We start from the raw sequence: 26,086 nt of genomic DNA on the forward strand, positions 1-26,086 counted from the left end.
ACCGAAGGCCACATCCACAAGCATACTCTGCTTCCAGATGAGCCCAGATGACGGGGGGGGGGGGGGGGGTGCAGTGAGGCAGAGACGGGGGACATGCACAGGGCCTCGTGTTCACTGCCTGGGAATTATCACATCAAACTCGTGCGCCCGACGGTCCTGACAGGCCCGCGGCCGAGCCGACGCAGCCTGGCGCAGACAGGAATGACTCTGCTGGACAACCACTGGGTATTGACTATTGTCGTGCACCAGTGATTCACAACACACCAATAACATTCAGATCTACACAGACAACCGGGGAGGAAGTTCCTGTCAAACTCGCTAAAACAACCAACACGGAATCAGTGAAAATGTTCTTCATGGACTGTTGCATAGATTAGTTTTCACGAGGCGCTCACACTTTCGTTCAACGTGGTTAGAGGTTTTTGGGATGGTGGACCTTATTTTGTGAAATTAGTTCCATTGAAATGAATCTCTGGTTTTCAGTAGACTTTTATTTATTTTCATGATGTGTTCAAACAGCGGCTCAGAGCTGACGACAACGTTCTACCAGGCTGGAAATGATAAACACAAAACCAGATCACTTGGTAAAATGAAGAGCATTTAGCTCCTATCAGCATTTTAATCCTCTAAACAGTTTTGTTTTAAATGAAAAGTTTATTTCATTAAAATATTAATGCTGTCAACATAGAAGCTAACAGGTAAGCTAACCAGGCTATGCTTCAGCACATTTGGTGCTTTGTAGCAGCATGCTAACACGCTAACAATCAAAATGACAGAGTTTAGTTTTATTTATGAGCCAAAATATACAAAATTAGGTTAAAAAAGTTTATTTTTACGTTCTTTTTCACACTTCACTCACTGCAAGACGGTTTTCAACCGGCATGTACATGAAAACAAATGTTCTCTCTTCTCATACTCTATTCAGACACACAGTCAGTTTGAGTCTAGAACCTTAGAGTTCAGAATGTTTTGTTGCCATGACAAAAACTTGCTTGTACCTCCCTAGAAACCTACTGAAAGGTTTTGAGTGTTTGTAACGCATTGCTGATATCCTGTTCCTACATATCTATACTAAAGGCACCGAGAGACCATCACCGTCACGTCTGAGGTAGGCTGTTGTTTACATGATTCCTTGATGAGATTCTAGCAAACACTTGGTCTCAGTAGAGTTGCAACTAGCGTTAGCTAACGTTAATTACCTCTTCGTTGACAATGGCTGAACATTGCTCTAGTGAATGCTCTTCCACATGTTTATGTCTGGTGACTTTTCTTGAGTTAGTAGCCCCTTATTAGACAGCACTTTAAAAGGGATCTCCTGGTTTAGAAACAGTCACTGCAACAGCATATAAGGTTAATGGCGTGGCTGGTTGCTTTATGCTGCTCACGCTGAGGCGACAGATGCAGCGGGAGGCCGGCCCACTCATAACACTGACATTGGCATATGTATGAGAGATGAAAGGTATGGAGGGAGAAACACACACATACACACACACACACACACACACACACACACACACACACACACACACACACACACACACACAAGGCTGGTGAAAGTCACAGACACTTTGGTCTCACTGACTGAGAGCAATGACAAGAAGCAAGAGATGCACAGAGGAGAGGAGGATGCTGTGTGAGAGGATGGGAGAACCTTTGTGCAGAGTGAAAGTGACTTCCCTTTTATTTTCTCTCACGCTGAGTTTGAAAAAGTGGTATTTCCACAGTGAGCTCAGGTAAAGGCAGGGATACATCTCCGAGCTGACATATGATCCACTCTTATTTTTAGAGAGCCATTGACGTGCTGTGACTTTGGAAGGGTTTGAGATATCTACAAAATGACAACGTAAAGAATAGTCTGAAGCACTTTGCCTTGAGAGCACCTAAATTCAACGCTTTCTCCCCTCTGCCACTATTAAGACGGGTGTTCAGCCTTGCAGACGAACACAAGCCTTTAATAAATTATTAGTGACCACTTTCTCTCCTCGGAGCTGCATGGTGATTTAATACAAGTTTAAAGTTTCAACAGAGAAAGGCTAATTTCCCGGGATGGGTGACAAGGGTTTAAGAGGCTATACTGACTATATGCAGGGCAGAATGAGGAAAGCCAAGGGTCCTTCGTCTAGGAGAGCTGAAATCCAGCACCTGCACCAATCCTACGCCTCGGGGCAGCCCCTCTTGCCTGCCTGCGCCCTCCTCACTTTCCTGCACAAAGAACAGATGGAGATCACGGCGAATGAAGAGACCGCAGAGAGTTTGATTGAGAGATATGAGATTGAAGAGACAGGTATGTGAAGACAGAGCTGCGTGCCATGTTGGGCTGCTTGCTGCTCCTTATTTTGGATTAGGAAAACCCTCTACTCTTTTAAGGAATAATCACGTAATGATGCTAATTGAGCTCAAACAGAAGTCAAGCCTTTAGCTCCTCTGGTCCCAGGCTGACAAAGTGTTTTGCTGTAAGGCCGGGGTCTAATTGACAGATGGACAAAATGGTTATTTTGTTAATGACCAATTAAATAGTGTAGTCCCCTCTTTAAATGTTTTTTTGTATTGTACTTAAAAGAGCCAATGCTACCAGTGTTACTCTTCTCTTTCCTCCTCTTGCAGCCAGAGAAAGTAGGTCCATGACATTTGAAGGGTTCTTCAGGTACATGGAGTCCAAAGACTGCTGCGTGTTCGACCAGGCCCACACGTCTGTGTACCAACACATGGAAAAGCCTCTCAGCAACTACTTCATCTCCACCTCGCACAACACCTACCTGACTGGAGATCAGATTGTCGGAAAGAGCCACCTGGACGCATATGTTAGGTAGGGAAGTGCAGTGAAAACAGTACAGCTACACCAACCCACTTCCAATTGAAACAAGTCCCCACTGTCCAGAATTGCACAGACGTGTAATTACACTTGCAAATCCTTACATCTCATCTGCTATTTAACATGGGTCATCAAACCCCAGATAAGGCCAATTGAAAAATTTAAACTGGTCACTATCAGTACACATTGACTTTCCTTTTAAAGTCGCTTCCTGATACCTACATGTGTGTTCTCAGGATTCTATCCTTTCATTCACCAGCTCGTCTGCTGAGCCACGGTGAATCTCCCGTGGTCCCTTTATGGGACCATGAAAGTGATTACAAAAGGGGCTGATGCTAGCAGAAGGGATGTTTTTATGTTCCTTGTGAATGTGCTGAGAGCTCTGGTCATTTGGTGGAGTGAGAGCCTCTTTGGTTTACTTAGGTAAAGGATTAATCATGTAGAGATGGGCGCAAAGGGTTGGGAGTAAAAGTGCGCTTTTTAAAAACGCTACAAACTGGAGGTGAATGGAGAAAGAAAAGGAAATGAAAAGATTCAGTCTTTATATTTTAAAATAATTTAATTTAATAATAATTTTAGCTTTAACAATCCTCACATGGGAATTTAGCATCAGGGTCACACATTCAGAGTGCCTACCTGAATAAACTGTGACATGTCGTCTGCTTGTGGGCTGGTTACAAAGAGGTGCCAAAGATATAGATGGTAAAACACTTTCTACGAGAATACGATGAAAAGGTTGATACTTCTTTGTTTTTCTGCATGAAGGATGGAGCTAGAGTCAGGCCACAGTCAAGATACAAGGGATACACTCTCAATTAAAAAGTCACAGATGAACACATTGTACTGCATATTTTGTGTTGTTGTGCACAAACATTTATATTTTATTGGTTCCCAGCTCTAATAACACTCATCTTCAGTTAGAATTAGAATGACTCATTCACTTTGGAAGCACATATTCAGGACTTGATAACTGTTCCAATTCCAATACATTCATCCTTCTCCACACGCTCTCCATAGTCAAAGGTGTTTTAATCCAATATCCTTATATAATAAAAAAATACGAAAAAAGAATATAATGATTGAAAATGAATAAATCAGTGACACCTTCTCCTAAATGTGGGAGGAAGTCACCACGCAACTCACTTTAATCACAGTATCAGTGTTTGTAGCAACTCTGTAAAGCAAAAAACTACAGAAAGAAAACGCTCATAACGTTTCTATGAGCAAAGAGAAAAATATGGCTGAGAACTATGGTGAAAGAATGATGACACACTAACTGCTGAAGAAACACATCGGAGGCGCATTCACATGTGTGGCATCATAAAACAGCAGAAAGGGTCGGAAAGACTGATTTCCCAATAAGCAAATAAATATAACAAATGGAAATGTACTAGCCCCATCTGAAGAGCTTATCAGATCCTTACATTGTATTATTCACACTTACTAAATACATGAAACTGTATAAAATACAATAATGTTTCTTTTGTATGAGAGTAGTTATGAAGACTACTACGTTCTCATGCAGCACCTTTTATACGTGCTCATTGTATTCTACAGCTGAGTCTGTGCATGTGTCTCTGCATGCATGTGCTCATCTGTGTCTCTCTCCGTGCCACAGTGCTCTGATGAAAGGCTGTCGCTGTCTGGAGATTGACTGCTGGGATGGGCCAGATATGGAGCCCATAGTGTACCACGGCTACACCCTGACCACCAAGATATTATTTAAGGACGTCATCGCCACTGTGAAGCAACACGCCTTTGAGGTAACGGCTGGTGGTGTGTTACATCACATATTCCTGAGGAGTGTTCGCTCCTGCCTCCGCAGCCGCCAGGAGTTCCTACTTAGTTGCATTTGCTCCAATTAACAGCATCTCTGATCTTAATGCTTTGCTTGCAAGTTGTCTTTGATTTTGGCCGTTCTCTCTGTGATCTGCCGAGAGAATTCAGAGTGAACACCGAGCCCGGCGGTTCCATGTTGATGCTAATTGCTGGAAAAAGGGTTTGAATCATTCTTTTTGATGTTTCTTGGCAGGTGTCTGCTTACCCGGTAATCCTGTCGCTGGAAAATCATTGCTCCAAAGAGCAGCAGGAGGTCATGGCCAAGTACCTCATCTCTATCCTGGGGGAAGAGCTGCTGAGCAGTCCCTTGGATCTCGCGACCAATGGAGACCTCCCTAGCCCCAATGTAAGAGACTAAAAAGAGACTATCTGAGTGGTAAATCAGAACCGGGAACTGCGTTTAATGTTTGAGCTGCTTTTGCAGGCGTGTTTGTATGTGTAAATCCTGACGGCCTGTTGCCCATAGAAGGCCATTTTCAGGCCTCATTAATCTCTCAGAGGTTGGAAAAATGGAATGTGATGTGGTTTATTCGGAGAATGGAGAAATATCTTTTTTTTAAGCACGCCGAGGCACTTGAGCTGATTGTTCGTTTCGATTACCGCGTTTGGGCCCCCGACTTCTCCAACGAAAGCGTCTGCCCGAACCTTTGACTGAGCGACCGGCCTGCGAGGCGCTGGCACAGTACTGTCTATCTATCTATATGATGAGGAAGATGAAGGCTTTTTCTCTGAGAGTGAATGAATGTGAGCTGTCTCACTGGAGTTTCTTGCTGCCTCAGACTTCTTACGGCTTTGGAATTTATGGCAAGAAATGAGATGCGTTTTATCCCGAGCGTGCATATAAGATCATTCTTTACCTTTATGACTGAGGAAGTGGGGGCTTGGATGGGAGCCTCAGCACTAATGGCTCTCATCTTGACTATTAACCCCCCAGCAACATGAATACTGAATCAGTGTTACTGAATACGCTCCAATTGTGAAAGTTGAACCAATATGCAATTCTCAAAAACTCTTCATTACCTTCTACTCCACTCTGACCCTTTAGATCAAAGGCGTCAAATCATTTTTTTACTCTTTTTTTCAAACGTAAACATGGATCATTTATTTTATTCTAAACTACATACACAAAGCTTCTAGCTCTCCAGACTGAATCATGCAACAGCAGTGAAATAAGGCCGGCGTGCCAAAAGAAGCTCTGGAGGTTATAATTTTCATACTATATGGACTCTTTATGGGTTATACATGTTAAGAGATCAGTAATTATTTTTGCATATTTTGCCTGTGCATACACTGCAGCTGACAGGGTGACTTCCTGCCTTGTGGCTCACCATGAAGCTGCTTCCAAATCCAGTTCATAGTGTTTTCCTTCTCTTTACTTTTAGCATATGGCTGCTCATCTGCATTTAAGAGCCCTATAGAGTACGGACTAACAGCCAAGGCGGTGAAATGTAGCAGCATGTGTGTGATTCACAGATTTTGCACACCTGCCTTCTTCTTCTTCTTCTTCTTCTTCACCGCAACAACCTGGGCTATGTGCACGTACTAACATGATGTGGCCACAGGGCGAGTCTTTGAACAACAGAACAGGGTCTTTTTCACAAATCACAGAGGGGGGGGCGGTTTGTGCAAAGCAAATGTTTTGATGTATGTTTCCTGCGTTTGAAGATGCAGGAAGAGGGAATATTCAGAGTTTGTTTGAGTAATGCAGCTGTGTGATGGGGATTATAGGTGCAGAGATGAAGGTAAACATTTCCACTTATTCATGTGTGAATTTATGCTGTTTGTGTATTTGTGGGGACACCAGGACCTGAAGTATAAGATCCTCATCAAGAATAAAAAGCTAAAGAATCACGTTGAGGCTGAGAGCGCATCAGGGACAGAGGCCGAGGAGAGTGTAGATGATGCCGAGGATGAGGAGGAGGAGGAGGATGAGGATGAGGAGGAGGAAGAGGAGCGACAGTCCAAAGCAAAGTTCTGGCTTCCCAGAAAGGCAGTTGCTAAGACAAAAGTAAGCCAGTTAGGAACAGAAGTATTCTGCACAGATATTATTGAATGTACATTGCAACCATAAGATGATGAAGCAAAAAGGTGAAGCTTTACTCCACCCACCTCTTTTCTCTTTGGTAAATATTTGGTTTTGTCTTTCTCTCTACCCTTAATGAAATGAGCATTTGAAGAAGGTTGCGGTGGCAGAGGCCTTGTCGGACCTGGTTGTATACACCAGGTCTGTGAAGTTCATCAGCTTCACTCATTCCAAGGACAATCAGAACCTCTATGAGAACACATCAATGGCAGAGAAGAAAGCTCGCAAGCTAGCCAAAGCCTCAGGTAAAATGATATGTAGGGTCAGGAAAGGAAAGCCTGATTCTGAGGTAATGAAGAATGTTTAGATGTCAGTACAGATCTCAGAAAATCTAATTCTGATGAGGCCAGCATATTCAAATGATTTACAATCACATGGAGCCGAAAGGACAAGTCTCTGTAGGTCCTCTTTGGACGGGTAAATGCAATTACATCTGGCGCCATAAACCTCCTTAATAGCGGAGGCATATTGAGCATGACATATACGACATGGGGGAGTACTTTATAGGGAATGAAGCACAAAAGCACAACTCAAGAAATGTGCTTCATCCTCTCACTGTTTGACAAGTGGAAAAAAGCCCGAAGAGGTTCGAATCAGCTGATCAGTGAAACTGTCTCTGTAATCGGAGAAACTGAGCGATGTAGGGAAATGACATCTGCTGCTGCTGAGGAGTGGTGACACTTTCCAGACACATTTGACATGAGAGTGTTGTGCGTCCTCTCACACAGGTGCTGATTTTGTTCAGCACAACCAGAAGTTCCTCAGCAGGATTTACCCGGCCGGCTCGAGGACGTCTTCTACCAATTACAACCCTCAGGAGTTTTGGAACGTCGGTTCACAGCTCGGTGAGTCGGACAGGGCGAACAAACATTATTATGATTATAATAATTATCTAGGCACGGGAAATGGACATTGAATTTCTAATAATGCTTAAACATGAGAAAAATTCACATTTCTATGGGACGAATACTGTCTATGCATACGCATACAGTGCACGCAGTGCTACCTGACATGCAGTGATGGAGTCATGGAAATCTTTTTAAGCATTCTGTCATTTGGACAAATCTGAATAGGTAATAAATATGGAAGTAAATCATTTTCTTTTGAAAAAATTAATACATTAAGCCATCGTTATTTCATTCACTTATTGAGTATCTAATTAATTGACATTTATTTGTAAAATATAGCGTTATACAGAAATACGGTTCTTGTCCCTGATAGTAGTACTCTCTTGCCAAGAATATTGCCATTTTGGTCAAAACACCAATTCAGAAGTGTTCTTTCCTGGTTTCCTGCTCGACACACACTGAACAACCATCCCAACCCATTACAAGCTTTCCAAATGGAGAGGAACGCAATTCGGAAAGTGAAATTGTCAAACTTCAAAGGGAACAACCCGGCCAAGTGTCCTGTTGATTAGCAGTGAAAAGAACATTTCATTTCAGTCTGCAGCCTGACCGCTGATCTGTGTTTCCTCGGAGCGAGTCCTCTCCTGGCCCTTATCGCACATTTTATAAATCGATTTGCACTACCCCAACCCCCCCAGATGTTTTCTCTCTCTATATAAACCACATCCTTATCTTTTATTTTGTCATTTCTTAGTCCAGCGTGAACATTGGCTCGACTCCATATCACAATCCTTTGCTCTGCAGAGCGACAATTCTTCAAAAAGAAAACGCATTCGTGAACTTGACATCCTCACTCCTGCTGGCGACGCGCGATTACCCACAAACCTCACAACCCATCGCTCAGGCTCCGTCACCGTGTCCGCCTTTTCACAACCTCCTCATCCGTCTTCATCACTCAGCCGGCCGTCCTCTGAATGTGACGCGAAGGCCCGCCGGTGGCCGAGCAGAGGGGTCGGCGTGCTGCGGTGTTAGCCGTGCCGACGGTTTCAAGGGTTCACTGGAGTGGGCTGGTTAGGACCACAAATAAAGGTGTTTTTTTTCCACCCTGCCACTCTATTCACATGTCTGACATGTCACTGAAGACATGGAATGTGCTGCACACTAGCCGTCAAAAGAGCTTTGCACCACAACAATACGAGTACAGACGAGCTTTGTGCCCAGTTGAATATTTCCCTGATGCAACGCAGGCAATTGTTAAGGGAACATTTCAAGTCAATATATATAATTTGGCTCCCTCCTGCAGAATGAACAAGATGTCTTAGAAAACATAAGGTGTGTGGAGGAGATGCTGCCTGTTTTATTAAAGCAAGCTCTAGGCAGTCTCTATTTTGTTCTTGTAAAAAAAAAATGCTGTCACAGCGATGGCACCTCGTTTTTGTCCTTCCAAACATTGTCCCGTGGTGTGTTGCAGTCGCCCTCAATTTCCAGTCCCTGGGCTTGTCCATGGACCTTAACGACGGCCGTTTCCAGGACAACGGGGGCTGTGGCTACGTCCTGAAACCAGCGGTGCTCATGTCCAGTCAGAGAAGCTTCGATCCCAGCTGCAGCCAGCGCGGCCCCAACTCCACACACCTGCTGCTCAAGGTACAGATCCAGAGCCCAGAATGCTGAAGAATCCACTCAGGGGGGGTTGAGGCGTAATGTCACAGCGCTGTGTGTGTTGTTTGTGTGTACACACGTGTGTGCGTCTATGCCTCACAATACTGAGGTTGTGTAGAAGAGCTCATCTCACTCTTAGCCTCCAGATAAATGCTTTCCTGCCGGATACTGTGAACCAACAACCACATGAATCTCCCTGAGATAGTCTTTGTTTAATGAGATTACCTCCCTCAGATAGTAAAAGGGAAAGGAGACGGCATTTCTAATGCAATTAGACCCCGGATAGAATTAATAAATCATCTTATTTTCTATTCTTTTAATCACGTTTGTGGCAATTTGTAATGCACTGCATACTAGTCACACGGAAATGAATGAATGAGGCTGCAGAGAGCAGTCGCGTTTCTTTAGTGTGCCGCCTGTCACAACATCAACTTTTCAAAGTCCAATTACAGTTTGCTCTTATGCAGAACATAGTGGTTTGACTCGAGAGATGTCTTCGTGGAGGTGCCTGGGATCACATGGGACTCACTGCAGAGGAACTAGAATCAGTCCTATGAATCATTTCAACTGGCTGCAAAGGTGTTAATGGTTTTCAAAAAGAGTTTTTCCTAAATTGAACTCAGTATTGTAGCTGTTTAAATATTACACGAGCTATATCCTTTTCTTTAACGCCTACTATAATGCTTGCTTTTGCTGTTGTCAGACGAAGGAAATACATCTTGATCAGACAATAGATCATGAGAATGGATGAGCACAACGGATATTGTTTTCTAAAGGAGGACGCGCACAGACACAGACTACACCATCCGAGCACAGTGCATGAAATGTAAATAGTGGTGCGCTCCTTTTCCGGATGCCCCGGGAGACACCTTACCTATATTTATTCACATCATCTGGGCATATTATTATTGGATCCCTTCAGACAAAATCCTGCAATATTGACTCAGCTCTCACCTCAGCTGAAATAAAAGTCATGAAAGTCATAGTGTCGCTTACATGTGGTTGAGTTTAAAAAAAAAAAAAGAGCATAATGCAGGGCGTTTTGCAGCACGTCTTTAGCAAAGGAAACAAGGCTGTAATTTTGGGCCGGACACTGCAAAGCTTCATCAGTGCCAAGCAGTGCATGTCGCGATAAGTACATGCAGGTTTGTCTTTGATCAAAGGCAGGGAGGGGACGGCTCGGTGTGAGAGGACTGCAGATAAGCCTGCCTCTCTCCACACTTGCGTGATTACAGCCTTCCCCCCTCTCTTCAGTCCTCCACTCTTACTGGCCCTCCGCTTTTCTTTGTTTATACTGTTCTTCCCTGATATCAATTACGTTCTCTTACCATTTTTGTGACCATCCCAAATGAATCTGTGTGTGTCTGCAGATGATTAGTGGGTCCAACCTACCGATCTCCAGGAGTGGCAAACCTCTGGACTCCTTTGTCAGAGTGGAGATTCATGGGATTCCATCTGATTCACGCAAAAAAAGCACCCACACTGTCAAGAACAACTGTAAGTGCTGCCGGACCGATTACTTTCATCATGTCACAATGTGTCTTTTGTTTTAGTTAACTGAGCAGTTTAACTTAAAAATGAAGTATGGCAGAGAACGTGAATTTCTGAGGACCAATCAGAAGCCATAATTGGTTTTGTGGGCCGTGTTTGTTCTTTCGGAATTTTAACGTTATGACAGTTATTTGCTTTGAACCGCGAGAGAAAAAGTTAGGGAATCACCGATGGGATTCACAGGGGTTCTGAAATTCACGAACACCAGGATGAAATGTCTGAGAGGGAGAAGAAACAGGAAGAGAGCCGGAATGAGGGAGCATTAGAACAACGTTGAACTAAGATGAAGATGGGAAACAATTTTGTAATTTTGTAAAAAAAAAATGCCATTTAACTGCTAAATGCTCCACTATGGTCATCATAATGTTATCTGTATACGGTTTGGTGCCGAGCCTTTATATTACAGATATTTAAAGCGGTTTAACTGAAAGCAGCCGCCTGCAGTGGCAGGAAAAGCCTATTAGAGCTGAGGGAGTGAGCCACAGCAGTGGAATCACAGGGCTTTAAAACCAAAACAATGACTTAAAAGACGCTTAAAACTCCTCAGAGCTGAGGGGACCAATAGAGTCAAGTGATAATACTCTGTGGGGGTCATCGTTAAGAGTAACACCTTTCACAATACACATATTCATTTGATATGATGGCTTTAGCTAAACCTATTGATGCTCAGTGAACGGGGTCATTCTAATTTCCATTACAGCTCTGAGTCCTTACTGGGCTTCTGACATGAACTTCAACATCAGCGTGCCGGAGCTTTGCCTCATCCGCTTCTGTGTCCGCGAGCAGACGGGGCTCTTCACCAGCGACTTTGTGGGCCAGTACACTCTGCCCTTCACCAGCCTGAAGAGAGGTGAGCCACAGAGGCTGAAGGTCGGAGGGGGGGGCGGGGAGGTTGGGAGCGGGACAAAAAGGCTAAATTACATCAGGTGACATTGTGGGACCATTGTTGTATTTCCCCTTGTGACAGCTGACAGCGTCAGCATTGCTGAAGGTTGGATCCCGTTTCATAGAAATGCTTCTGTGCTTCTTCGTGATGCTCTCGTACTTAGCGGCTATACACACATTTCTTTTGACGCCCGCCTTCATTCTGCACCTCAGGCTACCGCTGGGTGCCTCTGAGATCCCGAGACGGATGCAGCCTGGATCCAGCTTCCCTCTTTGTCTTTGTTTGGTATCCTTAAATACAGCTCTCCATATCAGACTCTCTCTTACACACACACACACACACACACACTTTGTCAAGAGATAGAGAAGCGTGGCTGATGCAGAAACAGCATCAACAGAAATATATAATTAAATCAAATGGACCGTTTCCTCAGATATAAATATCGGTTTTATTGTCAGAAAATAGACATGTTTTCTCTCCAGTGAGGAGGAAAAAGACCAGAGGAGTAATGCAGAATAACGCTCTTCTGGCATCAAGTAGTGGAGAAACCCCCAAAGTAGGAGATTACATTCTTATCAAATGAATTATTGATGCAAGTGCATTTATTGTGGCAGCGTTGATCACACGTAAGAGAAACCATAAAGAAATGTTCATCTATTCCAAAACAATGAATGCAATTATTCTATTTTCTGAAGGCAATGAGTGATGCCAGGATACATTAATAGTCAATGAGCACTATACTATGAAAGAGTAGCAGGCAGCAATTTCCTCCAAGCCCACTTCCTCGTGAGAGACGCAGCAGGGAATAATATAAATAGCATTCACAGAGCTTTACATTATTCAACTGAATCCAGTGCTGCGAGACTACTTCTATCCTTTATCACTAAATCCTATGAATGAGATGAAAGACAGTAGAGCGTCAGCAGGCGTATCATGAGGAAGATGTAAGATCACATGAGGTCCAGCCTTAAGCCCCAGAGAGTATGTGTGTGTTCTTTATTCCGGAGTGCTTGTGTGGGCATGCAAATGTCTGCCTTTGCCTGTTTGCTTGTGCATAGCTGTGTCTGAATGCCACTGATGGATGAGACAGAGGATGGAGTGATGGGAAGAGCGTTAACTCGGCCCCTCAGGCCGGAGAGGCTGCGTCGTCCTCCCGCTCACAGACTCTCACTCCCCTGCCTCTCCCTCACTCTCCTGCCTCCCGCTTCCGATTCCACCGGTCAAGGACATCCAGTCGACAAACACACTCAGTCTGAGCAGGTGTCAGACAGGCCTTCCCTAACTGCAATGCATCACCTGCCCCTTAATCTGTCACATCGACAGTCTCCACCACACACGCTTCCAGGTTCAATAGTCATCCCTATAAATAGAAAGTTTCTTGACTTCAACCATCAGCAAAGTCACATCCCAAAATTGGACAAATGATTCCTTCATTTGATTCCTTCATTTTGTAAAGTAAAACAGACAAGGTAATGCTTTGTACAGTAAACGGTATCCTTCTCTAAGTCTTTTACTCAGCCTTGTAAAGTCATCTAAAACCCCCAATTTAATGCCAAAATATGTAGCTCTGGAGGGAGGCTAGGGTGCCTGATGAATGGGTGCGAGTCCTCAGCTCCTCTGCACAGGTGCATTTGTCTCATTCAATGGGAGAGATCCTGGAATTGATTCCCTCCTGGTGGCGCTGCTCCCCCTGCTGGCAGCGCACTAACAGCGCAGCTCTCTGAGGTCAGATCGCACAGTTTCCGAGGACAAACCACTTCTCCTTTTCTAGTAAATCTTCCACCAGTCTGATGTTGGTCGCAGCCACAAAGTTATTCTTGCTCTTCACTGTGACTTCCAGTACCCTCCCATACAGCAGTGGGATGGAATTGTACTCCAACTGGGAATAAGAGGCAGATATTTTAGCTATCAAAAAGCTTGACATTCTGACTAGTTTGGCTTTTAATTGTTTACCTATTTATTCGTTTTTCTTTCTTTAAAGCTTGTCTGTGCAACATTAAAATACTGTTAAGGGCTTTATATATACAAATTTACATTCCTAGATCATAATAAAATCTGAAACAACACACTACTTTAAATTACTGTGGCATTATTCCTTTTTTTACTGAAAAGTATCTTAATGTTACATGCACTGGCCCTTTAACTAGATACACGAAAGCCTTACTTTCCCAACGGAAAACCAAAGGATTCTATGACTGTGTTAGATCGTGAATAGCAGGTGGAAAAGATGGAAGTCGTACCAGCTCATTGAAGGTGGGGTTGTCATTATTCCGAACCACCTTGGTCTTCCTCTTGTACTGCAGCCGAGGGTCCGGCCTAAGATGCGCGATCACATGGGCGTCGGGGTTGGCGCCATTTGACAGCTTCTGTTGAAAAGAAAACAGATTGCCTGCACTTTAGCACACACCGTAAAGTTTGCATAAGACGAACAAACAATGCAATGATGCCCGTCAAGGAAACTCACAACGTTCTTCAGGTGTTTTACTAAGACCGATAGCTTGCAGTCAGAGTAAGAAATTTTCAGCTGGACCTGAGGACGAGCTCCTGCAATACATTAGTGCATCGATGTCGAAGTATAACGTTGAGTACATCCTGTACTGTAAATGGGCAATCATCTAAATTCACAGAATCTTCCAATTGTACAGTAAATTTGATCCCACTGTTGATTTAAATGCGAGGATTTACCTGTCACCCCACTTTCTGGAACTGTGATGGGGCCGTCCAGGAACATGCTGCAGACAAACTCATTCTGAAAGGGACAGCGCGAGGCAGGTTTGTGGGTTAGTCGGGCAAAACAAGTGGTCACCGAGAGAAATCCACCCCCCCAAAAAAGCGAGCGGAACTTACTCCCTTGCAAGGCCCCTCAAAAAGCTCTTTCAGGTATTTATTTAGCATAGACATCCTGCTGCCTGGGGTGAATGACATCTTAAACCACTTGGGAAACCTATTTTGAGTACAATAATTAAATTATGTTAATATTGTTGAAGAATGAATAAAATAGCCACAGGATGTGCGTTGTGCGGGTATATTTGATCTTCACTCACGGCGGCAGCTGCGTTTCAATAAAGTGCTTCTTCAGCTGCTTATGGATGAGCTCAAACTGCCCGAATGTCTTCTCACTGTTCAGAACACCATTGTGGATGGTCACTCGGATGTTGTAGATCTGCAGAATAAAACAGAACTAATTCATTAGGTTGTAGGGGGAATATATGAAGAGAGACTGCTGATCACACAGAATCCACTTTGAAGCTCAGCTGGAAGCTGATTTAGCAACTGGTGCGCACGCTTAAATCCTCTTGGAAGATGGCAGCCTGAGGGAAATTTTACCTTCAAGGATCTGTAAAGCATTTCAGCGGTCCGTCTGTCTTTAGTTAAGAACGTCCGGCGCACACACGTGTATCAAACCCTACAGCGAGGTAACAAAGAACTTTTACAGTACTTTCAAGTCAATCCTAACCAATCAGCTTCTTTACTTTTACTGTTAAAGATTTTCTCTATAATGCTAGCCGTCTGAAATGCTATTGCCTTTACTGACCACCTGGGAAACTACCTCAGTGTTAATACCAGAGTGCATGAGAGTTGTCAATCTGAGTCACTGGGTAAGTGCTTCATCTCAGTCTAAAAGTGTTCAACCTGGCATCAGGAGGCTTAATCTGAGCAGTGATATGGCAACAATCATGGGTAACACTAAGGGAGGCCACAAGTGAGAGCAAACACACACGCAGTGAGTATGCCGGGGGTTGTTCCCCTGTGTGTACCAATGTGCCGTCCGTTCCAGCTGTTATTTCAGTCTGAATAACCGCAGCCTCACCACATCTTTTCCGCTGATGGTGTATCCCTGGATGACAGCTTCCTGGATGTTGGTGGAAGGAGCCGGGCTGCTGAGCGGCTGCACCTGTGCTTCTTGTTTCTTCCCTTGAGCTATGCTGTGTGTGAGGAAGTTAAACTTGACTGCCATACAGTCCATGCTTTCCTTGATCTTCCTGCAGCCGGATGGAAACAAACCATAAGAATAAGACATTAAGATTTTCTTCCGGAGAGAGGCTGATCGTTTGTGTGTTTGACCCTGAAATCACCTTGTGAAGTAGGATGTGGCCTCCAGGTCCGTGTCACAAGGTCTGAGGTTCTTCTGGACGTACAGCAGGTCGTTTGAGTCCTTCAGTTCTGGCATATTTGCATTTAGCATCTGGAAACCACCAATGAAAAGGTGATGATGCTATTCGGATGTAGCGAGGAGATTCTCACCGTGATGATGTCACTCATTAAAAAAGGTCTCACCAGCTCCAACAAGCTGATTATCAATGCAGTGCGCTTTCTGATCATGTTGTAGGCTTCACAGCAGAGCTCCACGAAGCGATGCAGGCGCTGAGGGTTCTGCCCCCCGCCTGTGATGAAGTGCTGCATCTCGGACGTAAAGACGAATGGAGACCGGTCCCTATCATTGCAAAAAGAGGAGCAGGGGGACATTTTCTTTAAACACGCTGCTCTTTTCACTTTTAAAAAAAGTAGCGCTAGACTTTTTGTTCACTTGCCTTTTAAAGTTTCCGAACTTTTGTGCGTTGCCCATGATCTTGCCAAAGTCGATGTGAAACATGTGCCCAGTGTTCTTCAACATGATGTTGTCATTGTGGCGGTCACAGATCCCCAGGATGAAGGTGGCCACACACCACCCTGCACACGAGTGGATGAAGTTCATCACAGCCTGCGTGTTCACAACAGCAGAGTGTTAGTGCAACATGTCCGGCACGGAAGTGACCTAATCAAAGCTTTTCCAGTGGTCCCGACCTTGTCATAGTCCTCTTTAGTTTTGTTAGACATGTGGAACCATTTCTCCAGTGTGTCTTCTCGAAGGGTGCCACCCAGACCCCACTCCTGCTGAATCTGCCCGAGGGTCACTGCATCTGGGACCACTTCCACCAGGCCTGACGGCCACACAGAATGTACGGGAGTACAATGAATCCACAGCTCAGTTAGCTTGTAACGACAATCATGAAAAATTATAAAATTATAATGTACGTTCTAAAAACACAAACAGGTCCACTGACCCTGATTTCTGCCCGTGGAAAGACACCTGTAGGTGATCATTTGCAGGTCCAGCCCCTCCTGTAGCCACACACTGTCCATCACACAGACTATCTGAAGCACCAACATGTCCTGCCGCAGGTTATCTCCTGTCTGAACGACACATCCAACACGGTAAAGAAATGAGTTCACTAAAAGGTGCTTTGTGAGCCAAGACGAAAGCAAGACTTTTTGTTTTGTTTGTTTCTCCTGCAGTAAACTTCTCAAACTATTCCCTCTTTACGTCTGTCGCTGTAGAGCGTTGCTGTGATGCTGCGTTGTTGAAAGCTGTAATATTGCTTGGATAATTGCTTGGATAGTTATTTGTTAATGCCTGCGCTATATATTATCCTATGCTGATTTCTGCAGGCTGAACTTCTACTCTCTGGAAACCTTTGTGTGAATAAAACCTGCCCATCAACCCAGCAGGACCTCGTTTTAGGGGCATTGATTAATGCTGACTTTGCAAACTCTTACAAGTAAACCTTAAATATAAAAGTAAGATAAAAGCTAAAAGAAGAAAAATGGTCTTGCATGAGGCCCAGGGTGGATCAATAAAGCAACATATCATTACCAACCTTGCAGATGACACTGATGTTTTTGGCCAGCGGGTCTGAGCAGGAGAAGGAGATCCCAAGAGGAGCAGCATTGGAGTTGTAAAACTTACAAGACTGCAAGTCAAATATCAGAGTAAACTCTCCAGTGTGCAGATCAGATCAGACGCTGCAAATTTGGGATTTAGGGCAATACAAATACATCTGAAAATGAGATCAAAGTAATGATGTAATAGTGGTAGCCTAATTTGTTATAATAAAGTTAGAATTACATCCAGGTCCACTGCCTTCACACGCACGGCAGGATCCAGTGGCAGACAACAGCTGATCCGCTCTCCGAAGAACTCCTGAATCTTTACTTTCTCATTGGCCAAAACATTCTGCTGAAAAACACGTCAAATGAAAAAGGAAAACGGGCATGAAACGTGCACAGTGGGATGTAACAATGTGACCCGGTGGATGAAAGTACATCTGTTTACGAACCTTACGCCGAGCCTCTTTAGCGGTGCAGACCTGCTCGGCCACCTGCATGAGCACAGACAGCAGGCGGGTCTCGTTCTCCAGCTCCTGCCTCAGAGCCCGGCCACAACAGTGCCGCAGGGCAGCCTGTACCTTACTAAACCAACTCTGGTAGTAGGAGTCAGTGTAGGCATCCTCCAGCAGCCTGCCGGCATTTTAATAAATAATATATTATGTCATTTAATGTAATGTAAATATTACAGCATACCTTTATCATAAATAACGGTATTTATTAGTAAAACTTATTTTCATAAAAACTGACATGTTTAAATAGTGTTGGTGATCACAAGATACATTCCCATGGCTTGACGTGTGACTCACCAGTAGAGTTGATGGGCAATCCGCACGTTCTTCAATGATCTCTCCAACAGCAGCATCACCAGAGGTCCATCCAGCTCCCACTCGCTCTTCAGAGCCTACAGAGCAGCACGACGGATCAATCAATGACGACTTGATATTGGTTGACGAGGAGATTAAGGAGTTGTGCGTTGTGTCACTGTGTGTAGTAATACTTAGTAGGTTTACCTGCACTAACTGTGGTAGAAACACCTCCAGCTCTTCATCCGGTATCTGTTCAAAGTAATGAACCGCAGCTCTCCTCACAGTCTGATCATGGAAACTGTTGAATAAAAAATAGATATATTCACCCGTCAAACGAGCTTGTAATCTTTGTGGTGATAAAAAAAAAAAAAAGGAAATTTAGGTCAGTGGTCTCCTTGTAGTAAGTTCACGGCCGCTGCAACACAACATTCAAACAATTCGTTATTAAAAGATATCGCCCTTGTAGGACAGAGATAAATTGTCAACCATGAATTGAAAAAGGGGGGGGGGGAATAGTCTGGGATCGGGAACAGAGTGTACAAACCAACACGCAGGGTAGAGAGAGCTGCACTGAGCGAGCATGGCCTCCAACCTTGTCTTTTTTCACAGAACAGCGGGGAACAACAATGTCTCTCTGATACGGTCACATACGAGTCTTTGTGGAGCTTTTTATTGAGTTTTTTTTTTAGAACGTACAGTAAAGCTTCGATCCAGTGAAGTAAAGGAAAGTGGGAGTGCGTCTTTCCATTCAAGTACAATTAGGAACACGGTGACTAAGGAGCAGTGAAAGTGAGAGTCGGCTTCAACACACTTGGCACGCGGGGGGGGGGGGGGGGGGTCTCTGGTAGGGTCGTTTCATTTGTTCGGGTATTCTGAGATTGCTTTAAAGATGAGACAAACATTTTCAAAACCTATTTCAGAACAAGAACATGAAGTATGGGCACGATGATTCCATGAGGTGTTAACGTCAAGGAATCACTAGTCCAGTGTTTTTCAACCTTTTTTGCGTCAAGGCACACAGAAAAAATCTCACGGCACACCAACAACCGGAAATGATATGAAAATCAATCCCGAACATAGTTTCAGCATGAGCAGAATATACTCGAAGAAATCAGGGACACGCGTGTTCTATTTGTTGTGTTTTATTAAACTTAACATCATCCTAATGCCAAGATGGCACAGGCTTTATGCCCAGGTATCTCTTAAGCCTGATTTACCCCCTTGCGTGTCCCTTGCGTCGCTTTTCACACCTCCTTGCGTCCTTGCGTGTGTCGAGACATTTTTCTAGGCTTAAAAACGACGCAAGCCTCCCGCAGCGCACCAGGCTGCGATTGGTCCGCTAACTACGTCCTTTACGGAGTCTCACATTTCCCCTTTCATAGCCCGATACCGCCATTATTAACACGAAGAATGTTTACGAGAGAACGGAGCAGATATAATAACTTTTGTCGGAGAAAATGCGCAAATATGAGCGCTTATACAAGCAGTCATTGGCGGGTTGTAGAAGCGGGTTGGATTCACGGAGGGAGATCGCCGCAAACGCCGGTTTGCCGGTCGAGAGGTGCACAAAGTTGTGGAGGAAAATACGGGACAAATGTGTCCGCGATGAAAAGCAGCAGTGGCGATGCACGGGACAATAAAGTCTATGATAAATAAACAAACAAATAAATAAATAGACGTGACTCTCTAGGTCCTCTTCTACAAAACACGTCACTCCGCCTGTTGTTCTGGGGGTGAATCACTCTGCGACACACGCAGAACCATGAAGTGAAACGAGTGCGTCGACGCAACGACGCAGACGCAGAAACATGCGCCAGCCTTAAATCTCACTTTTTTAAATTGTCGCCTCAGCAAATCTGCCTATTAATTACGCTGCGTAGCGCCACCCACAGGCAGAGGGGAGTATTGAGCCTTCATACCACCATCAGCGCAACGACACAAACACACAAGTTGGCTCTTTTTTTTCACCAACGAAGTGACAGTATGTAAAAAATGCTTCCAAAACTGATCATTCTTTATTGCCTCAGCCTACTCGGTTCTTTGATGTTTCTCTGTGTGTTCATAGATATTAATTAATTTAGTGAAATTGAGAGTGTTTGTTCTTTTTTTGTATTTTTGTTTGCATGGGCGGTGAAACTGAACTTTATATCTTGCATCACCTCCTCCTTAGGTTTGCACAATGCATGCGTCTGCATGGGAACCTACCTGTCACTGAGCAGGAACAGGGCCTCCTCTGGCAGATAGATGGTCCAGTTCTCTACGAAAGTGTAGATTTCCGTCAGGTCTTCAGGACGCCACTGGGGCACTCCACCAAGCAGCAGGTGGAGAAAAGTACTTCTTTGGTTACTGCTGTGGCGCTTACTCCAGAGGAAAGCCTTCTCATTTTCTGTTAGACTTGGGGAGGAAAGAACATTTCAGAAATACATATATCAGTATGTATTACTTTTTGAAGCTCTTTTGCTCTGTTTTTTGTATTTTTATTGACGCTGAGCAGAAACAAACTGCCCCTTGCGGGTTAAATGATATTCTTGAACTACAGAATAAAGAAATAGAAATCTCCCCTTAGATAATGTCTTAAAGCTTTAAACACAGCACACATACATTCAGTTGTTTAAAACGAAAATAAGGTGGTGTGTTTTCTTCTACTCACAAGCAGAGACAGTGCTTCTTAGAGACTTCCACCATTTTTCTCTGCAACGACTCACAAGGCTCATTAAAACTGAAGGAGCCGGGGAGGGCGATGGGCCTCTGATACCTCCACTCGAACTGATCAGCAAACTCAAGCTGTGGGGATACGGGAAATAATATCATTTGTTTCTTTTTGTCCGCATGCGGCGGAGATGTCCGGCAGCGTCACTGACCTGCAGAATGACCCCGACGGCTTGACCGTGGCCGTCAAACAGGGCGGGGGAGGGAGGGACAGGCAGCTCGGGCAGTGTGGACAAACTGAGCAGAACGGTCCCATTTACCAGAGTCCTGGAGACACACACACACACATCGGCCGGCCATTTAACTCCACAGCCTCCACCCGTATCATCATTTAGGCAAATGTGATATTTGAAAATCAAAGCAGGACGACAGCTTATAGAGAATCTTGACAATCTTGTAAACGTTGCAGACGACCCACCTATTGCTGTAGAGAGGTAGCACAGCCCAGCCTAAAAGCTCGGGCGTCTTTCCGCGCTTGGAGGCCTTGAGGCAAAATGTCAACATGCACTCATACGGCAGCTGATTAACCCGAGCGGGAAACACCATCCTAAAACCATAAAACAAAGTCATGAAAATGTGTCTTTTCCCTCAGACATCTGTTCACGTTGAATATTTGCACACACTTGTTTGTTGACTCTCTGTATCAAAAATACACGCCATGATGGCATCCGTACAAAAACAAACGGACAATAAACTCTTCTTAAAGATGCTGGATCTAGTTGTACTTCCTCTTTTAATAACAATGCGATTCTTCTGTGAAGAGGAAGTCGAATGGGAGATCATTTACAGTAAGAGACAAGATCACGCCCTTACACGCGGTTACACTGGATCTTGTTCCCGGATGCCAAGGCGGTGCAGATATTTTCAGAGATGCCTGTGTCGCAGATCTTTATTCCTCCATACGTCAAATCACAGGATACCGAGAAGCATTCATAGCTAAAACGAAAACAGGGTAGAAAGAGAACACAATAAAAGGTTTTCTACTTATGATGATCAATATTTGTATCCGTGTGCACATGTTTGTGTATCAGTGTGTGTGTGACTATAATACATACTTCATCAACCAGGTGGACTGGAGTTGGTACAGAGCACAGATATTGAATTGGAGGATTTCAGAGTTGTCCTCAACGTCTAATATTTGCATGCTGTTGGTTTCTTCCTGACATCGGACGTCTGACTGGAAATTGTTGAAGAAGACCTGAAGCAATCTCAGCAGCTCCTTGTGGAGCACAATCATGGCTGGAATACAGAGAATTAACATCAATTCATAAGGTTAATTACCAGTAAAGTAACACTTTACTTTGACATTCATACGCTATATGAATGTCATACAGCGTATGACATGTATGAAGAGCGTATGTATGAATTAAAAGCAGATATCAAATGTAATTTTGTTCTTTTTTGTACATTTCTGGTCAAAAAATCTCAACTTTTTCATTATTCTGACCTTGTGCTGCATTTTAACCATAATTGATTCAAACAACAGATTATGCTTAGAGGTTATAGACTTACAACTAAATTGTAGTGTTATAAACCATTTATTACATTACATTACTTGTCATTTAGCAGACGCTTGTATCCAAAGCGACTTACATTATACTTTAAACCCATGGCTTTTTCACATTTTTGCCCGGGGAGCAATTAGGGGTTAGGTGTCTTGCTCAGGGACACTTCGACATGGAACATGGCGCAGCCTGGAATCAAACCACCAACCTTGTGCTTCCCAGCACTATTTATACCAGGTTTGAGGGCACTACGTGGTGAAAATCTCACACTCATACCGGTTTAATACTATTGGTAATCCAGGTTAGTTTTGAAATGAAAATGTTTCCCCCTTAAACACCCACACTGAGAAGTTGAATAACACTCATTTTGAATAACACTCATGCTCACCTGTTTCACACTGAAAGATCTCATCATGACTCTGTAACGAAATATGAGGAAACACAGCGTTGTTTTGTGTCGTTAGAAAAGTAATCTAAAATCTCTAAAAGATTATTACACAAGGTTAAAGACGTAAATGGTTGTGTTGTTCTAGAGAGGGAAGAAAAAGGCTTGACACTCCACCAGAGGTATGGGATTGATTCTGTTGAGACTGCCGATAGCGTCCTCCAGCTGCTGACACGAGAGCCCGCACAGAAGATTACTGATGACCCGGACGCGGGACACGACCACATTGACGTTCATCCCCGACTGCAAACACAAAGAAATTCCGGTTCAGATTATTATCCTGAGGTGAAGAATGCAAAAAAAAGCGGGAAACCCTCCCACCGGTTACCCTCTCGGTCCACTCACCTTACTCCTCATTAGCTCTGACACCTCCCTGTTGTAGCTCCAGAGCACATTCTGCAGGCTCAACCTGAGAGAGGGGGGGCAGGTTAAACACACACACACAGATGCCATCGCGGTAGGGGACCACGACACAAAGCCACCTGTCCTTATGTCGTCTACAAACAGACACGGGTCAACACGTGACCCACTGAAAGGCTCACCTGCAGGTGTTGAAGACACAAGCAGAACGCAGGAGCTGGTACAGCTGGCAAGGTGTTCGGTCATCCTCCCCCTTGGAGAAAAAAAGGAAACGTTCTATATCATGACTAGTTATCTATCGGTTACATTAGGTTTACCTTCATTCTACTTCATTCTTGCTGTTAATGCCTCCAGCCATGACGTGATGTGTAAACAGGACAAAGTCAAGAACCGAGGGTGGAGATTTTTACAGGGACAATAGCCCTGATGATAACTACAGGCTGGCGAGGGGCCAGGCACGGGTGTTTGCGAGAGCAGATCGCCCCTCCCCCCCTTCTGGGTAAATAATCTACACCTCAGGCTGCAACAATGAAGGAGTTTGAACCGACTTACATCTCTGCACAGACGGTGTCTGAGGTTGTCCACGTGGAGCAGTCGCAGGGGGACGACCAGTTTTAGCTTGGAGGAGATCTGAACCTTCTCGTGCATGCCCAGCAGTTCTTCACTAAGGAGACATCATCAAGCTTAACTTAATGTGGAAACAGAACACCACAGCTCACAGATAAAACGATCATTTCTGGATGAGTGACTTACTTTTCGAGATACTCATCGGAGTTGCACAGTTTCAAATAATGACATCCGCATGGGCTGGGGGGGGGGTCGAGCAGCTGGAAGATTTCATCGATCAGACTCTTCACTGTCCTGTTCACTGAACATAAAAATAAAGATGCTTCATTGGAGACAAAGACCTCACAGAGGCTCACATCAAAGAAAAGACGACAGTTTGTAACGTTTCTCTTCATTCTCTACAGTACAAACTGTAGAGATCTTGTGGTACCGCGTTGGTGGGTCTTACCCGCGGTGCGGAAGGGGAGCTGGTGATTGTCCCACTCGGTGGCCACGCTGACATTCACCTCCACCTGCTGCAGGAGGGCCGGATTGATTCGTAACAAACGACTCCATACCAAACCCGAGTTATGGAGGATGTCTGTGTGCCGGTGTCGTGACATGAGGCTGTCGGAGACGGCGAATCAAAGTTGAACAAGTTGCCAGAGGGAAAGGGTCACAAATATGTTCAGAACTCATTTTCATACACCCTCTGACCTGGAAGTGGCTGCACAAAAAGACGTCAGCCTCCTGGTGCTGCCTTCTGGAGTGTCTATTAGTGCGATCGTCCATGGGTCCTGATGTAAAAAAAAAAAAAAAAAAAAAGACAAGAAGACGGTTTGCACTCTTCGTTGATGTTACTTCGGGTCATTCGATTCCATCAAAAAGGAGCTTTTTATCGTCCCAAAGTACATCGGCACATACTCACATGATTGTGTATTTCCGAACGGGAACGGTTCAGTTTGGAAGCGTGATCAGTGAGGTCACAGGATAGCTGCTTCTTGCTGTTGCTGAGGGGTATTCGCCCCTTGCGAGGTAAAGGAACGGGTGCTTGGCCTTTGGTACCCGGCAAACATTCACTGGGAAGTCTGGTTCTGAGCGGAGGAGGAGGGCGACGGATTGGTGGTGGCCTGGGGGGGCTGGGTTGGATTTCAGTGGAGGACATCTTCCCAGCGCTCTCGTAGAGATCAAAAGGATCGTCAGTAAGAGGCCCGGGGAGGTCAGTGGCATCTTGTCTCTGAACGGATGCATTGGCGGGCCTTTGATTGGGATCCATCACATTTCAGGAAGTCCTCCCGTCTCACACTTAACGCACGTCCTCCCTTCATAACAAGGCAGAATGCAGAAGTGCTGTTAAAATAAAAACAGAATGAAAAGGGAGTAGATTAGGTTAGTGTATGAGACATATCGCAGGGAGGACTCCAGTCTAACGGAAGCTGCAGGTCACCGCTGGACTAATTATTAACAAGCTTTCAAATTTTAACAGGAAATCTACCAGCGAGCGCCGCAACATGTGTGACAAAGTGAAACACGACTAAAGTCCTCCATACCACCACGATACACACATTATTGGGATTATGTTTAAATGCCTTTGTGCTAAAACGTCATGATTCAACAAGATACACATACTAACGATCAACAACATTATACCACCTCTGAATTGTGAGCGTTTGTTTTGGGTTTGTTGGCCACTTACCATCAAGCGGGTCCCTGTAAAGCCATCCTGTGTTGAGGAGGTGAATGCCAGAGACTGGAGCCATGCAAAGCCAGTTAGACCTGCTCACAGAGCCGGAAAGCCTCCTAAGTATGTTCCTCCACCTTCCCACTGTCCCTCCCTCCACCCTGCACCTCCCCCTGCACCTCCCTCTGCGCCATGCATAAACCTCCCCTCTGCTGGAGGGAAGAGTACATTACATCACGTGTGAGAGGAAAATTAGGTTTTACTTTGGTTCAATTTGCAAAAGCAAACCAGATACATACGCATCAAGAAAGTTTTTTTTGTTACTCTTATCAAAAAAATACTCGTTACTTACTAATACTTCTTATGCGTGTATTTAAACCAGGGTTACACGTCACATCCACACCTTACTCGGGAATGTCATTGAGCAGGTTATTAAGGTATGCAGCTGCCGTGTTTCTCATCTCAAGTTCAATGATAGTGGCAGGAACTTTCTGTTTGTGTACTCTACGTGACATCTACAGTAAGTTTTTTTATTTCCTTATCTCATAAAAGGTTTGGATGCTATTAAAGGGCACCCTATGTACAATCATCAATGCTATTTGAAAGATGGAGAGAACCGATTCTTGGATTACAAACGTCTTAGCAAAGTGTTTGCTGGTTGACAATAGTTACTAGTCTTCCTGGGGCAGAGCGAGCCGCACGTGGCC

At 44.5% G+C, this 26,086-nt stretch overlaps 2 protein-coding genes across 5 annotated transcripts; one reads left to right on the forward strand and one right to left on the reverse strand.

Moving 5' to 3' along the window:
- The first annotated feature begins 1,975 nt into the window (after positions 1-1,975).
- On the forward strand, positions 1,976-12,111 carry LOC120809647 (1-phosphatidylinositol 4,5-bisphosphate phosphodiesterase zeta-1-like). The gene is made up of 11 exons (XM_078082888.1): positions 1,976-2,288; positions 2,609-2,806; positions 4,431-4,575; positions 4,845-4,997; positions 6,456-6,659; positions 6,820-6,979; positions 7,463-7,579; positions 9,054-9,226; positions 10,612-10,738; positions 11,493-11,642; positions 11,891-12,111. The coding sequence occupies exons 1-11, from the start codon at positions 2,047-2,049 to the stop codon at positions 11,971-11,973; spliced, it is 1,752 nt and encodes a 583-aa protein (XP_077939014.1). The 5' UTR covers positions 1,976-2,046; the 3' UTR covers positions 11,974-12,111.
- pik3c2g (phosphatidylinositol-4-phosphate 3-kinase catalytic subunit type 2 gamma) lies at positions 12,103-25,534 on the reverse strand. Of its 4 annotated transcripts, none has more exons than XM_040163613.2 (33): positions 25,395-25,534; positions 24,627-25,048; positions 24,416-24,495; positions 24,168-24,325; positions 23,906-24,020; positions 23,705-23,816; positions 23,335-23,405; positions 23,138-23,201; positions 22,910-23,035; positions 22,736-22,766; positions 21,898-22,081; positions 21,656-21,778; positions 21,261-21,389; positions 20,995-21,109; positions 20,784-20,917; positions 20,339-20,527; positions 18,338-18,431; positions 18,134-18,228; positions 17,777-17,957; positions 17,566-17,673; positions 17,318-17,410; positions 16,724-16,853; positions 16,464-16,600; positions 16,211-16,380; positions 15,957-16,113; positions 15,755-15,864; positions 15,490-15,661; positions 14,723-14,841; positions 14,526-14,622; positions 14,364-14,427; positions 14,143-14,222; positions 13,919-14,044; positions 12,103-13,557 (listed from the first exon to the last, which is right to left on the reverse strand). In XM_040163613.2, exons 2-33 carry the CDS (start codon positions 24,972-24,974, stop codon positions 13,405-13,407), a joined length of 4,065 nt encoding a protein of 1,354 aa, XP_040019547.2. In that variant the 5' UTR covers positions 24,975-25,048; positions 25,395-25,534; the 3' UTR covers positions 12,103-13,404. The 4 variants fall into 4 exon arrangements, with proteins under 4 accessions (XP_040019547.2, XP_040019545.2, XP_077939012.1 ...); XM_040163611.2 differs by having other exon boundaries at positions 17,566-17,676; XM_078082886.1 differs by having other exon boundaries at positions 24,627-25,020; positions 25,395-25,511.
- Positions 25,535-26,086: the final 552 nt, after the last annotated feature.

Source organism: Gasterosteus aculeatus, chromosome X, assembly GCF_964276395.1.
Source record: "Gasterosteus aculeatus chromosome X, fGasAcu3.hap1.1, whole genome shotgun sequence".
Classification (NCBI taxonomy): Eukaryota; Metazoa; Chordata; class Actinopteri; order Perciformes; family Gasterosteidae; genus Gasterosteus; species Gasterosteus aculeatus.

What these genes read in the sequence shown, in the direction of transcription:
- LOC120809647 (XM_078082888.1), top strand. Translation starts at nt 2,047, where the DNA reads ATGGGTGACAAGGGTTTAAGAGGCTATACTGACTATATGCAGGGCAGA. An exon ending in AGGCAGTTGCTAAGACAAAA is followed by an intron (nt 6,660 to 6,819) that starts GTAAGCCAGTTA and finishes TAATGAAATGAG; the next exon opens with CATTTGAAGAAGGTTGCGGT. An exon ending in GAACGTCGGTTCACAGCTCG is followed by an intron (nt 7,580 to 9,053) that starts GTGAGTCGGACA and finishes GGTGTGTTGCAG; the next exon opens with TCGCCCTCAATTTCCAGTCC.
- pik3c2g (XM_040163611.2), bottom strand. Translation starts at nt 24,974, where the DNA reads ATGGATCCCAATCAAAGGCCCGCCAATGCATCCGTTCAGAGACAAGAT. An exon ending in TAATCAGCTTGTTGGAGCTG is followed by an intron (nt 15,865 to 15,956) that starts GTGAGACCTTTT and finishes GGTGGTTTCCAG; the next exon opens with ATGCTAAATGCAAATATGCC. An exon ending in TAAAACACCTGAAGAACGTT is followed by an intron (nt 14,045 to 14,142) that starts GTGAGTTTCCTT and finishes TCTTTTCAACAG; the next exon opens with AAGCTGTCAAATGGCGCCAA.